Source organism: Lampetra fluviatilis, chromosome 25 (genome assembly GCF_964198595.1).
Source record: "Lampetra fluviatilis chromosome 25, kcLamFluv1.1, whole genome shotgun sequence".
NCBI lineage: Eukaryota > Metazoa > Chordata > Hyperoartia > Petromyzontiformes > Petromyzontidae > Lampetra > Lampetra fluviatilis.
This window is the reverse complement of record NC_136299.1, coordinates 9,231,731-9,247,381: the sequence shown is the minus strand read 5'-3', so window position 1 is coordinate 9,247,381 and position 15,651 is coordinate 9,231,731. Positions and strand designations below refer to the sequence as shown.

General features: G+C 43.9%; 1 protein-coding gene across 1 annotated transcript in view; it reads left to right on the top strand.

The window, feature by feature from the left end:
• The window catches only part of KNTC1 (kinetochore associated 1), a 70,814-nt gene that overhangs the window by 39,125 nt on the left and 16,038 nt on the right, over positions 1–15,651 (top strand). Inside the window, exons 46-57 of the mRNA XM_078868404.1 lie at positions 1,173–1,262; positions 2,044–2,203; positions 3,378–3,436; positions 4,940–5,231; positions 7,219–7,289; positions 7,642–7,864; positions 7,999–8,114; positions 10,778–10,833; positions 12,247–12,316; positions 13,012–13,133; positions 14,677–14,812; positions 15,321–15,416. Coding sequence (XP_078724530.1) covers positions 1,173–1,262; positions 2,044–2,203; positions 3,378–3,436; positions 4,940–5,231; positions 7,219–7,289; positions 7,642–7,864; positions 7,999–8,114; positions 10,778–10,833; positions 12,247–12,316; positions 13,012–13,133; positions 14,677–14,812; positions 15,321–15,416 — 1,491 coding nt within the window. The remainder of the gene's footprint in view (positions 1–1,172; positions 1,263–2,043; positions 2,204–3,377; positions 3,437–4,939; positions 5,232–7,218; positions 7,290–7,641; positions 7,865–7,998; positions 8,115–10,777; positions 10,834–12,246; positions 12,317–13,011; positions 13,134–14,676; positions 14,813–15,320; positions 15,417–15,651) is intronic.

The window sequence follows — 15,651 nt, the reverse complement described above, 5'->3', positions numbered from 1 at the left end:
AGAAGAGCCATTTTTTTCAAATTCGATAAACAACTTAATATTTAAAGAGTTGCATGTGGCTCCGGAGCTGCAGGTTGCCGACTCCTGATCTCGTACCATCCCTTTAACGGATGGTTTCCACCTTTTGCGATCTTCATTGTCTCTCTTCTCCTCGATACCTCACGAAACAAGCCTACAACACCTGGTTATCCCAGGTAGCCGCCCACCTAAGGACTAACCAGGCTCAGGGCTCCTTCGATTTTGGTCACATAGTGATTTGGTTGTCGGTGAGATGTTATTTTTTGCTGGGTTTGGTGGCCAAAACTGTAGGTCAACTAACACTGCATGTTCCCATACATTCTGTAAAAAATATATATATTTTATAGAATGAAGTGGAAAACACTCATTTGTTGGAATGTTTTTTTTGTTAATATTGATAACAAGCTTGCAACCACCATTGGAACCTCATTTGCCAGTAACAAAATATTATAATTGTTTTTATACCCTTTTATCTGGCAACAAAACTGACACCTTTTTTACAAGGAGTCATGTTTGTATTGACCACAATACCTGCAGTCGGAATGCAAACAAAAAACATAACTCTGATAATGTATGCACTGTCCTTGAAATTGATTGGTCCACACCCGAGACTGCTTTCTTTAGAGCCTAGTCTCACATGGTGTTGGACCAGATGACGCCAAAAGGCGCAGGTATTGTGGTCAATGCAAACATGACTCCTTGTAAAAAAAGGTGTCAGTTTTGTTGCCAGATAAAAGGGTAAAAAAAACAATTATCAAGCTTGCAACCATCAACTCACTGGTTTAATCACGGATGGCTGATACCCAGATTCAAAAGCAGGATCTCAGCGGTGCTAACTCCTGAGCAACCCGCCCACTTTAGCTCATTGCATCATAGTGTTTATGTAAAATATATTATTAGAAGCGTTCAAAAGGTCTCTTAAAGCTAAAACATATATCAAGGCTTATTTTTGTATTCACACACTGTTATAATACCGAATCAGAAAACTCCTCAATAGCAAAAGTTTTCCCTTCTGCTAAAAGCTTTAGTTCAGGTTTCAGACTTTTTTCCCACAATTGTATTTCACTGTAGGTTGGTAATGGCCCAACCAGGGTCAAATTCTCGCTCATATGTAATCTTTCATCCCGTTTTGTTCCCCCTTTTGCCTCCGACAGTTGAGTCCATATGACTACAATGGCATTGAAGTGATTCTCAAGGCCATGCAGGTCGCAGATTCCGACATTATGCACATAAACGTGGAACAGGTACGTGGGACTGATGTATGTATGTGTGCATGTATATTGAACTTCTTTCGCATCGTACGTAGCCATCCGTGTTAATCGGAGATGCAAGATGTGCTTGACATTCGCTTCCTTGCATTAATATTTGCCGATCTTAATAATCCTGTCTTTCATTTTCAAAATCAAATTCATTATTCATTGATTACCATTTGCCTGTCTTGTACTCATTCCAATTACAAGTTCGTCTTATGGTCATCAAAGGTGGTTTAGAATTACTTGCGGAAATAAAACATGCCCCACAAAATACCATTAATTTATAATGACATAATGACGTTATTGCCGGACCTCTGTCTCTCGTTAAAAAAAATAATTGCCGTCATCATGAACAAGTACAAACACTGATTTATTATTTTAAAAAATAATATATTAACGTTTCAGCCAGGTGGGTCTGGTTATATTTTTCATCTCTCAATAAGCGATTATGAGTTTGTTTCCAATTTGGAGGCCTATCATCCCTTGGGTTATTCTATGGCTAGGTTCTCCACGATCGAGTGTGAAATATTTTTGCTGGCTAAGGCCTGTCAACGGGGGCCCCAGAACATATCACATTTAATTCCAGACTATGACCATTCATAGCAGACTAATATAAATAGATTGTTGCCTGTAGATGGAGGGTGGCATTATGCAATGCAATTCCTCAAAAAGCCCATCTCATGACTCCAGCAATGACAATCTTGTTGCATCTCTCACCCTCGCCTCTTCTCCACCAAACCCTGGCACCACCACCGTTCCTGGCAAAATGCAGGCCCTGGAGCTGCTGAGGCACCTAAACTCCTACCGCCGGATCTCACCTCCCGGGAAGCTCGAGGAGCAGGGCTGGACCCTGCAGATAGCGCCGCTCGCTGCCACACGCCTGCCCTTCCACCTGCTGCCCTTCAACCCGCAGCACTTCTGGACGGTCATCAGTAAGGATGTTTGCCATCAAGGCTTCCCAGAATTCTGGGAGGCTGCCCGGTTGGTGTTGGACTTGTATTCATGGATTATTGTGCTGGTGGGATCTTCATGAAAAATACCGTGCTGGTGGCTCAGAGGTCACTCAGGTGGCTGGGGGTAGCTCAGAGGTCAGACTACAGAGCTGGCACCCCAGAGATCCTGTGTTTGCATCTGGGTTTTAGCCACCACTGATAAAAAATAAAACTGGGTCCTCAGGTGTAATGAGTGGTCTCGGTCGGATCACCAAGGACTGCACAAAAAACCCATCCACGTGAAATTAGGAACCGGCACTTAATTTGGCTACCTTTCAGCTCTGAGAATTAAAAATATTGCTTTCACTGTCATACGATGGACATTAATCTCAGTGGCTTGGTGGAAACGCGCTGCCCTCTACTGTGTAGAACAAGTCACTTGATTGGATCTCAGAGTTGGCTTTATGATATCTGCTTCCGACAGCTGTTCTCTAACACAAAGGGTCACATCGCTCTGATAGATTTGAAAGGTTCCTTTGTTTCATGACATTACACTGATGGCACAATAAAGATAAAATTGAGGGAAAGACATATAAATGCTACACGAATACATTTATTGGGAAATCCTAGTAAGTTCTAGACAACACAGATATGTATAATAAGCACACAACTTCTGCAAATGCAAATACTGTCATTTCCTGAAGAAGTGCATTATGGTCCTTTTTTCTTAGGTCGCAAAATGCGAGCAAATGTAATTGATAGCAACAGTGATATAATGCTCTTATAAGTGGTCACATATTAAACCTTATTAGGACTCATCAGCACAGTGTACTCACCAGTGCTCACTGCAACAAAGTCTGCCTCTGGAAACGATATACAGTATGTAGGTCCCACTTTCATTAGCTTGGCTAATGCCATAAGCTGTATAAAACCTAAATTTGGTTTCACATGGAGAAATGCACTTCTCCTCTGTTCATTAAATATTCACAATGGACTTCGTGCCTGTTCATTATGCATTGGTTATTCTTCATTGCAAACGTAACGCCACAACATTGGCCATCGTGCTGCGACTGTCAAATAATGGTAATATTTCTGCCAAGATTTATGGGGCGCTGTAAGCGGGGGGGGGGGGGGTGGAAAAAGAGCGACACCGTGTTTTGATTTACAATTGCAGCTCCAGAGCTGAGCGAGGACACACTCCCCACCCTCGTGCTCATTGCCAAGCTCCTGAAGGTCAGTTCATTCTCTGTCATCACAACACGGGAGCCATGCATCGCTTCCAACAGAGACCATGCTGTGCGCTCGTTACACCGCATCAACGTTGATACGAGTGTTGGTGACTTGTGCTGTGAACCTACCGTTTGATTACATTAGCCCAGAGTTCAGCAACCTGTGGCTCCAGAGCCGCATGCGGCTCTATAAGAACTGCTTTGTGACGGTATTTATTAAGGACCGTCTCGTATTCGCATATATTGTGGCTCTTGATTTTTTTTTTTACCAAATTCAAAAAGAATGGATCTCTTTTTTGTTATTTTGGTTGCTGACCCCTGCATTAGCCCAATAATTATCTGGAAAGCCGTTATCCCCGTTATTGTGGTACATGTAGCTCATTGGCAGAGCAAGACGCTCGCATTTGAAGGGATGGGAGTTCAAATCCTGGTTTGAAGGTTCTCAGTCCACCATCTCTCTGGGGTCTATCAAATGAGTCCCATGGAGGGAAGGTCAACAGTGGTTGTCTTATGGAAAGACTGGCACCCACCATGGGAAACTGGATTTGTATCTACTGACTCGGGGTTGTAAACAGGAGTTGATCACCACTTTAGTGCTCATTTGGGTAGGAAATAACTTCGACTTTTATATATATCGTATATAGTTGTGAACATTTATGTTTTAGGACACACGAGCTTATAAACTGTATCCTACTGGAATTTTCGAGAACTTGCTTCCTTTGCAATGCGCATGTAACGCTAAATAAAAAAAAAATCTGTTCTGACATCCACGATCCATACTTTGAAACATACATGTAAAATATTATTAATTACGACTATTCATGCAAATAATTGTGCAGCTGTTCTAGTGAGTTTAGTGGAACGAATGGGACGGAACAAGGCAGACATCTCAAGGCAGAATACAAACTAGATAACAGAAATTATTCTTGAATTAAATCATGGGGCCCACACATTGTCACAATCGATTTGCTGGGTTTGGGATCAATAGTTGCATGTCTCATTTGCAAACACTGCCCTGTGACTGGAATTTACATAACAAACCAACGTTGTGGGTAATTTGACGCTCTTAACAGCAGGACTGCTGCTCTGAACTTTCCCCTTTGTGTGTATTCTTCAGTTGTGAAGTCAGTGTTACAACGGTGGTAAAGCATCCGCAAACCTCTTGCTACACACCGGCTGCCAACAGAGACCCTGACATTTTTACATTGGACATTGAAAAACTAAATCTGGCATGGATTCTACCACTAGATAATTTTTTTTGTGGTTGTGCTGTCTCGCACTCTGATCTATTTTTTGTGTTGCACCGTGTGCTGTTCGGCATGTCCAACTTTTTACTGCACGTGCTGTGAGCTTCGGCAATTCTTTTTTCAGATTTACACACAGCGCAACCCGCAAACGAGTTAGAGTTGGCAAGGATTTTGTTTCTGATGCCAAGCGGTCACTGATGCGCGACAGGCTCACCGATTGATCTTCAAGTTTTTTACGTGCGTGATGCCGTGTGAACCAGATGCCGCTGGACAAACTCTACCTGTCCGCCATCAAACACGTCTTCGAGAAGTCCCTCAAACCCAAGATCCTGCACCGTTCGTTGGAGAGGACGAATGCCACCGCTGCCGCCACAGCCGGGGCACAAGCCACTCGGGTGGCACCCTATAGAACTTCTGCTTCCTCCTCCTGCCTAACGATCGACAAGGAGGCGATGGATACCGTGCAGAAGCTGTACTCCTATGTGCTCGCGATCCAGAACCCTGAGTGGGCTAACGCCATTGCCTCGTGCATCGCCCATGAGCTACCATCAGGTGCATTTCCTCCTGTGCCCCTGCCTTTTGCTCTGCCCTATAAGTGTAACTGCCTGTCATAGGAAGAAAAAATACTAAAGTAAGGTCTGTAACTAGTTGGCTGCCTTGCAGATGGCAATAACGAAGTCTTCTATAATTTAAATGTACAGCCATTTTTGACAATCCACTGCTGGATGAAGGCTTCCCAATGCTGAGATATTCATAGGGATTATTGTACAATACTTCACCAATGCTTGTCAGATGGTGAGGGTGTGGGGGGCCCAGGAACGGTTCAGATATCACTCGCCACTAATGTTAGCTGTGCCTGGGGAAAATGAACGTTGCTTCATTGTGCAGTGTACTAACCACTGTGCAACTGCTCTGCCAAACAAATGGAACACTGGATAAAATGAAAGGAATAAAATAATATCAGGCAATGTGATTTTTTATGCAATTAAAAATGTCAGTATAAATGCTAAACACATTTTAAAAATGAGTTATAGTTCTACTATAAGATGACCTGGAAGATTCCATGTGGGGTGTATGTTTTCTTGTGTTATCACACCCATAAATTATTTAATATTTATTCAAATTACAAGGCGATGTCATGTTAATGTTTTTTTTTGACTAACAGATCATATAAACACTGGACAAATGAGACATGGCAAACGAGAAGCAGTAATGCCTTATTAGTGCTGAAATGATTAATTGGCTAAATAGATTTCGAATAAATTAACGTGATTAATCACTCATTACATGTTTTTAATTAATTACGAATCTGCTTGCGGCCTCATTGTGGGAGACTCGCCGCAGAGCGAGGCGCCTGCGCGGCGATGACGCGGCGATGACGCGTGATGATGGTGACATCCTCTTTGGTTTTTTTCGGTAAAGTCACGTAGATAAAAAATAAAATAAATTAAAAATGAAAAAAACTAAATTAAATCACGGCGTTTCGGGCGCAACACAAGCGTCCGTCTTCAGGTGGGGACAATACGCAGCGAAATAACAATCGCTTAAGTGTGTCTAAGAGATGGCTGTGACGAGGGATTATATAGCTGCGGGGAGGGTGGAGAGGAGCCAGGGTTTGTGTGGTGCTGTGCTGGGAGGTGGGCATGGAGTTCAAACTAAAGCTTTGTGATGCAGGGGGTGGATGGAGGAAGTTGAGCTGGTTAATAGGAAAGCTATTAAAAAACTAAATTTAATCACCAATACACTACACTGGTGACATCGTCAGTCCTCCCACTACGTCGACCTCGTGCTCGTGCCGTTACTTACTTGTGAAAAAAGTTTCTTGGGCATAATCAGTCGGCTTTAATCAATGAATGACTATATCACTAGCTACACATTTGGGGAACAATTGACGAGCACAATCCATACATGTTATTTATAAAGTAACACAAAAAATGAGCTGCAATGTATTTTGCATTTATTACAGCGGGATGTGCAGTCCTCATTAAATCTTTATATGATCCGCACTCTGGTAAAAAAAAAAAAATTGCTAACAAAGGATAAGTTGTCATGGTGGAATTCAGGGTCATTTTAAAGCCACGGCTTGAAAACCACAATTTGACATTGCATTGGTGTAATGGGAGACTTAGAAATAAAACGTTAAGTGTGAGTCTGCGCATTGGACATTCTGTGCGGAAACCCTTTGTGCACTACAGCCCTTCTGCTAATCCACTGTTTGTCGACGGCCTCCCTACGCCTTGTTAGTTGTTGTTTTTTTTTTACACCATACTTTACCACACTGAGCAGTGCAGGCTATGGCGGTGGGGGCCCAAAGATTGGTTCGGATATATCACTCGCCACTGATGTTAGCCGTGGCCGGAAATCGAACTTAGATGATCGGGTTTAGAGTGGAGCCCACCAATCGTTGCAACACCGTTCCAGTCAAAACTCTTTTAAACCCCTTGTAATTAAACACTTGAGAGCGTCACCAATATGGAGGGTGGAATCGTGAAGGGGATGAAATGAATAAACTGTGGATGCTTGTGGTTGGTTTCTACAGGTCCGGAGAAGGTTCACGTCCTCAACCTGTGCATCATACTGGCTCAGCGCTGGCTGAGCAGCATACCAAAGGTGAGCTCCCTGACATTTGTCTCACTCCTAGGGACCCACCCAGTCCAGGTAAAATGTACAGCCATTTATCAGTCCACTGCTGTCCCCTCCCCAATCACCTGTCAATATTATTATCATCACCTCCATCATGTTCTTGAGTAGAACTGGTCAACCGATCATGACATGGCAATTCATTCATAACCTCCCCGAAGACTTCGTTTTTTTAATCAATCATGTTTTTTAGAATCGGTGATCAATTGATCATGACTTAGTAAATCAATGCTACATTCCTCTCCAGGCACTCGTTAATGCAATCTCCATCATTATCATCATGATAAGGAGCATTAATACATTTACCCAACTGTGTTCGCAGGGCGAGGAGGGCAAAAATGACACGGCAAATGCATGCAGGCTGCTGGAAAAGATGACCGTGCAATATCGGCGCTCGGCCACGGAGAACTGCCTGAATAACCACGGCTTGTCTTCACTCGACACCCTATCCATGCTCTCCACGCCCGCCAAGCTCATCGTCTGCCTCTATGACCACGCCAGCATCCTTGAGCGTGCCGCCAACCCCATGCTCGGCGATTACCCTGGTGCGTTTTGACTTGTCGTCCCGTGCCTCTTTTTGGATGGCAATTTAATTGGAGTGCCTGTTTGTCCGCAGCAACAATGCGCTTCTGAGAAAAGACGTGTTGAATTTAAAAAGCAACGCTGCACTCGCTCGCAGATATACACGCGGCGGTGAACGAGATCGGAGAGGTGAACAAGACGGACGTACGGAAAATTCGCGTGATGCTGCTGCAGCAGTGGCTGAACCCGCCCAGTGATTCATCTGAACAGTGGGTAAGTGGCATGTGCATCGGCATTGCAGTTATATTCCAATTACGCCTTTTGGTATCATATGGTCATGGAATTAAGAACTTCCTCTTCAGGACTATGTTCGAGAACAGGCCGTGGAAGATGACATCCCAGAACTCCTTCTGGTGCCACTTAAATGTCTTTATTTCCACACTGAGTGGTGCACTTTCTCATGACTTGCAAAGAGTGTTAATTGCATGTCGACAAAAATAAATTGCAGTTTTAAATTCTCAGAGCCAAAATGATCCAGATTGAATGTGATTGTTTTCCTGTATATTCGTTGGTGACTGGGGTGAGACCCGGTTTTTAAACTCAGGTTTCAGATTTGAACACAGACTCCCTGGTGCCATCTCAGCGCTTTGATACAGTGTTAGTGCCCCCTGACCCACCCAGCTACCTCTTGGCAGACACTATAGAAGGTTTCCGCTTCAGCAATCTCTTTTGTCACTGTTCTTTTCAGCTGTGCAGATGAATAATTGGTTTGCCTGGTGCCTCTCTGCTGAATTTTCCCTCATATCCCGTGCTAAATTCACTTCTAGATGAAGTCTCCAAAGCACATCGCCTTATTCTTTGGGTCTTTCGGTAAAGTCATGCAGATGGCTTCACAAGTATGTGGACCAGAGTTAACTTGGAGAGATGTTCATAGGTAGTTACGTGATATCTGTGTGCTGTTCTCTAACTGCTCTGGAAGAGATCTGCATGGATTATTTTTCTCGTGACATGACTGATAGCACAATCGAGATAAAGTACAAAGCTTCTATTTTTCAGTGAACAAAATACTTTGATGAGCCCCCGCAGAAGCTGGTTCGCACTTCATTAGAATGTGTTAGACACACGTGCACACTTGCCTGCATGCGTACACAGCAGCGCAACAACGTACGCACAATGATAAACATGCAGCACAAAAGGCTATTGTGTACCATGCAAGCTGCAGCGACGATCAATTTTTAATCTTGCCACCGCACTGTAGAAGCCGATGGGTGACAGTGACCAACGTGTTTGAATACGCAACCAGTGTCACATAAATCTGACTTTGTGAGAAGCACAGATTTGACGTTATTGGAAATTCTGTTTTTCGGAGTAATAATAAACGCCAGCTCTGTGGATCCTTGTTTAATGCGCGCAGTGGCAACTTTATAACAATGATGCACATTTGTCAGCAGTTTGTGATGAATCAGCAATATTCGACTTCATCTGCACGATCCAACATGCAGATGAAGGAGTTGCAATTACGGTAAAGCCATATTGCCAAATTTCAGCGATTTGACGTGCAGATACTGATGGCTACACAGCAAATAAAGCATAAGGTTGCATATTAATAAAGATGCTGTGACAGCTTTCTCAAGAGGAAATCATCATGGGCCTGTCATAGCCCAGTACCTAATTTTAAACATACTCCACATGAATTGCAAAGTGCATGAAGAGAATATTTGTTTTACTCCCCTTTGAAATACTTCTTCAACTGTCTCACGTAGCGCTGTCTGCGTTAACAGAGCCGATTGAATTTCAGATTGAGATCTCGGCGTGTGTGTGTGTAGGGAGCAGTGGTGTTGCTGTTAGCGCGCTGCACTACGAACCCAGCGACCTGAGTTTGATTCCCACTCATGGCCTGAGTTTGATTCCCACTCATGGCCAACACCAATGACGATTATCTGAACCATGGGCCTCCCCTAGGTCTACTCAGCCTAAAATAAGTACCTGGTGCCATGTGTAAACATCGCCACTGGGGAGACAAAGGTGGCCGGGCGTGGTGTTGGCCACCCACGGTGTTGTGTGCCGTTTCGGCCATCGTAGGTGCTCGCTAACAGCACTTGCCACAATAGTCTGTTAAGCCTATATGGGGGATCTTTGTCTTTGTGTGCACATGTTCCACGTGACGCAGACAGCGTTAAATCACGTGGGACGTGTTTAAAAATTGGGCTTGTGCAGCGTGGAATGAGTTCATTTGTAATGAATGGGAGGAGTAAATTTGTAAACGCGGAAAGACGTAACGCGGTGGATCGCGAGAACTGGAGTTTGGGAAACCATGTCTTAAGAGAACGTGGCAGGAAAGCGTTGTAGATGTAATTGGACAACGGAGGTTACAATGGGGTGGGGTGGTGCATGTGAGGCAGGCATTGAGGTGGCACCCAGAGGTCGGTGACCAAGGGGAAGACCGTAAAAACCCAGATGGTGGAATATTTTGCGGGTTCGATCCCAACCCCGACGCCTGCGTATTTGGAGTTTGCGTGTCTCTCTCTCCCCGTGGTCACGTGGATTTTTCTTCAGGTCCTCCGGTTTTTCCCTCCACGTTTAGAATCAACGTGCTTTTAGAGTATTTGGCTGCTATAAATTTCCACGTGATGAGCTACTTTAGTTGAGCTATCATTTGTGGCCAGGTCGCTTATGAAAAAGAGCTGCATAGCTCAGTGGGCCTCACCTGGTAAAAAAAAATACAAGGGTCAGACCAGGAGTGCAGAGGTTGACTGCAATTGCTACGGTGTCTTGCAAAAGGAAGGCGAAGTGTGGTGACATCAACAGCATTGGCCTTAAATTTCGCAATTAAACCTTGCTTTGAATCGCAGTTACCAACGATCTTATTGAAAGATAAAATTAACCTTGATCCCTAGGCCAGTTACTTTTAAGGACATGGGTTTTTATTTGCACAGGGACTGGACGGTGGGGTGCAACCATCTGATCTTCATACAGACAGCAGCCTGGCAAAGTGAGTACCTGCATAAAAATAAAGAAGAATCGTGCAATGTTAAAAAAAAATTATCTAACATTTCAACTAGTTTGCCAAGATGCTTGCATGCGTGCTGTACACACACACAGCCTCTCCACGCCTTGCGGGTCCGGGTGAGTATTTGGTCATACATCACCGTGCAGGTTAATGAAGTCATAGAGTATAGATATGGTAGCAAAGAAGTATGGTACAACAATTGATAGGGTTTTTTTATTGTATGCACTGCCCTCTGCTACTGCCCACCACGTAGCCCTACAGCCTACAACAGCCTCTTGTGGATGGTGATCACCCATCCAAGCATGATCCAGGCTCGAACCTGCTGGGCTTCTGAGATTATATGATCTCGTCTGTGCAAACGAGTGACAAAACATGTCAGACAAGCCAATGTTGAGTAGACTTTTCCCCCCTCAAATTTGGTTAAAATTCAGGGCAGTGATTCGATTCATGTCGCGTGAACATAATAATACATTTTAATCAATACATCCGCTACTTTCTTAGTGTTCAGCTTACTTAAATGTGTTATTGGAATTTGCAATTGCTGGATTAAGACCTTCATTCAGCAGTGGATTGTATGTATGTTGAACTTCTTTCTCACCATACGTAGCCAACCATGCTAATCGGAGGTGTGGGATTGACGAAGAGCTGTTAAAAAATATTTTATTTTGTAAGTCTGTTGTCGTCTGTATGTATGTTTGCCTGTCTCTTGCTCTACACGTATATATGTTTACTGTTGCCTTGTTATCACTTAGTAATAGGCCATTGCATTGCTTGGCCTCACAGAGGACACCGCAGGCAATTTAAAATCAGAGCAATGCGACCTGGAAATTGATTAACTCAATACTGCCCGAGGTCGTGTGTATAGCATCAATAATAATTGAGCCACTGGCCTCCCCCTGTGCCATTTGGCCAGTGCACCCCAGCCCTCCCCACCACCCTACTGGAGTGCTCTGTGTATTGGTTCTGGGGGTCACTCCTTGGTCGATCCATCTTCTAATAAGTTCCCGGTGTGGTGTGTAAACATCCGCGTTGGGAAGATGCCAGGTGGCCGGGCCATGACTGACCAGAACACCTCCATTGTGTGCCATGCCAAGTCTCAATATGAGCACGCTGTTAGAATTCGACCCAAAAGTGTTGTTTTAACCGATACGACGGATCTGGTACCTGTTTAAAGTGGTATTTGAACTTGCCATGGCCTTTCCCTAGGTTTGACTCGGCCTTAAATGAATACTGGTGTAGTGTGAAATAAGCTTGTTTGCAGGCGTTACGTGTATTGTTGCGTCGTGAGATTGAGAGAGACCATGAGAAGTTGGTAACAGCTATGGGAGGTCTTCATCAAGCAGTGGCTAGAACCTGGTTGGTGATGAATGTATTGGTTGGTGTGTGTCGGCATAGGATAATGTACTTGCTGCAAACCCTGCCCCTGGACTACAGCACCCGCGGACTGATTACCATTGCCAATGGCGTAAGTATTTCGCTTGCTCATCACAAATGGACACACTGCCATTCCAAGTAACAGATACAGCAATATAATGATGTGAGTCATTTGTATACTGCAGTCTATTAAAAACATTGATATAGCGTCAAAAAAACAGAGGCAGCCAAATTGGAAAACGCGCCTGAGAGTACGTCCGCTGCAGAGATCTAGCATGTAGCTCTGAAATTAGGTTGTATGCATGCATGCATGTGCTAGATGGATTGTTACGGCGCAAGTCGTTGAGATGGTGAATACGTTTTGGGAGGCCTTCCTCCAACAGCGGATTGATCATGGCTGATGCCACGATGGCGAGATATTAACTGCCTCGCCTGGTATACAGGAGGTCGTGGGTTCGATCCCGACCCTGACGCCTGTGTATTTGGAGTTTGCACGTTCTCCCCGTTGTCGCGTGGATTTTTCTCCGGGTCCTCTGGTTTTTCCCTCCACATTTAAAAACATGCGTTTAGAATATTTGGCTGCTATAAATTTCCACATGATGAGCCACTTCCTTGAGCTATCATTTGTGGCCAGGTCGTTTGTGAAAAAAAAGTGATATAGCTCAGTGGACCTTACCTCGTAAAATAAAAAAGTTTTTCAGCTTAGTTTGATGACTGATGATAGCGCCTCTCTTTCACGACAGGTTTCGAAGTGCTAACATTTGTTTTTGGTGCGTGCGTCTCCAGCAGTCTATGTCGGACGCGAAGGTGACTTACAGACAGCGCGCGCGAGCACTGCATTGCCTCCTCCGCCTAGCGGACGCCCCCACCATCGAGTCCATCACCAAGCAGCCTCTGGAGAAAGTCCGGTGAGCATCGACCCACGCCCGTCACGAACACGGCCTTACAACCCACACGCCTGTGTAATCCAGCACTTTGGAAGCGAGTGTGGGCGGATCATATAGATTTATGAAATGTCCACAAACCCTCTGGGCTGCGAGGTGGCCAAGAGGTCTGCTCCTTTTTACACGCTTTTATTTAACTCACTCCGTCTGTTGTATCCTCAAAAAAGAAATCTTGTAACTCAATTTTTACCTAGTTCCAAATGTGCTGTCGACTGTTAACTTGAAATAGCTATGTCATACTGATGACAAGACTATATTCTATCATAAAAAATCCAAAACATATATTTTTAACATTTTACACGCTTTTATTTAACTTACTCTGTGTGTTGTCGTATCCTAAAATCGTGTAACTCAATTTCAACCGTATTCCCAATGTCGTAGCGACTGCAAACTTGTTATAGGTGTGTCATATTGATGACAATACTATATTCTATCATTGAAAATTTTAAATATCTATTTTTAAACAATCTTTTTTACGGCTTTAATTGTTCACGTTTACGGCTCTAATTCTCGACACTCAACTCACGTTGGCTGTAAATCACCACGGTCCCTTACGGATGCAAAAAGACGAGGATCAAAAGAAGCTGTCTCTTATTCTTAGGTTTTTTCGGTAAAGTCACGTAGGTAAAACATTAAAATTAATTAAAGTAAAATAAAATAAAATTCACGACGTTTTGGAGGCAGCACAAGCTTCCTCATTTACTTGATACAGCTGTCGTGGCTGTGACGGTTCCACCTGAAGACGGAAGCTTGTGTTGCCTCCGAAACGTCGTGAATTTTATTTTATTTTACTTTTATTAATTTTAATGTTTTACCTACGTGACTTTACCGAAAAAACCTAAGAATATGAATCCTTGCAGTCACGAAAGCTTCAAATCTAAAGCTGTCTCTGGTGTGGACCAATCAGTTTCAAGGACAATGCATATATTATCAGAGTATGTTTTTTGTTTGCATTCTGACCACAGGCATTGTGGTTAATGGAGACATGATTCCTTGTAAAAGGTTTCAGTTTGGTGTTTTTACATCTTAACACCTGTTTTGTTGCCAGAAAAAAAGGGGAAAAAACCTATTATCATTTCAAGAGCGGCAATGCATGGGAATACTAAACGGTGGTCCTTAATAAATATCGTCACTAAACAGTCCTTAAAGAGCCGCATGCGTCTCCGGAGCCACAGATTGCCAGCATAAAAATCTATATCCAAGTTTGAAAGCCACACGATGTATTAAGACTGAAAAAAATGCTGCTGTGACTCTGTTGAATTTCCATAGTTCTCAGTGGTTTAAAATGTGTTCTTTGGAGGTCTTCTATGCAGACCGGTTCATGAGGATGGATCCCATCATTTTTTTACAGTAATTCACAGGAGTTGTATTATAACCAATTATAGCGGCTACCCTGGGCTTATTTAGCACATGGCAGGCTCTCTTTAGCGGTGGTGATTTGCGCTTCGCGCCTGATGCCCGCTTGTTTTACATATTTGATGTTGGTTGTGTTTTATAACCTGAACAGATACGACCTGCACTCCTACCTGTACCTGGCCCAGTTTGAAGCCCTGTCCATTCCTTACACGGTCGACTCGTTCCACAACAGCTCCAAAGAAGGCTTGATCAAGGGGCTCTGGAAGAATCACAACCACGAGCCCAGGGCAAGCGATGCACACAGCTGATATCCCACATGTCTGGTGTTCCACATGATTTGCTGGACATCTGTGAAAAAGAGCTTTATAGCGCATCAGATTCCTCGAGTATAAATACATCTTCCGATTCTGATAACCCACACAATTGATGTCCCGCAAATTACATTTTACACGCCTGATATCCAACGCCTACCTTCTCACACACCGAGAGTTCTACAGATAAACTTCATTGCTCACCTGCCTTTCCACGTGATTATTTACAAAGCTGCCTGTGTTCAAATTAATTTTCCCATTTTTTTTGTTACATTTGTTCTTGCTTTTAAACCACGTGCTGAAATGCCAGGGAGACAATCCCTTGGGGCTACAGCAAGCTGGCAGGTTATTGGGTCAATGGAGATCAATGCATTATCGGCGTTTTCGATCATGTGTGGAGACTCCGCAATTTTGGTTAAATGAATCGTGCTTAGCAAACATATACAGCCTTCCGCATGCGTCGCATAATTGTGCTTGTCACTAGGCTGTGCGATTGGTGGCCGAACTGAGCTTGGATTTTGGAGTGTACGACCTGCAACTCTGGAGTGGAGTCCTGCAGAAGCTTCTGGCCTTCAACATGGTGAGCAGAATTAAAACAAAGATCCCCTATATAACCTTCACATACTTTTTGGCCAAGTGCTGTGAGCGAGCACCTATAAAGGCTGGCACGGCACACGGAGGAGGTGGTTGGCCAGCACCACGCCTGCCTTTGTCTCCAGAGGCTGATGAGTTGATGAGTTAATGATGACGTCACCCTGCTGCTGCTGCTCTATATAAGAACGGGAGACAGAGCAGAGCCTCACCATTCTGGCGAA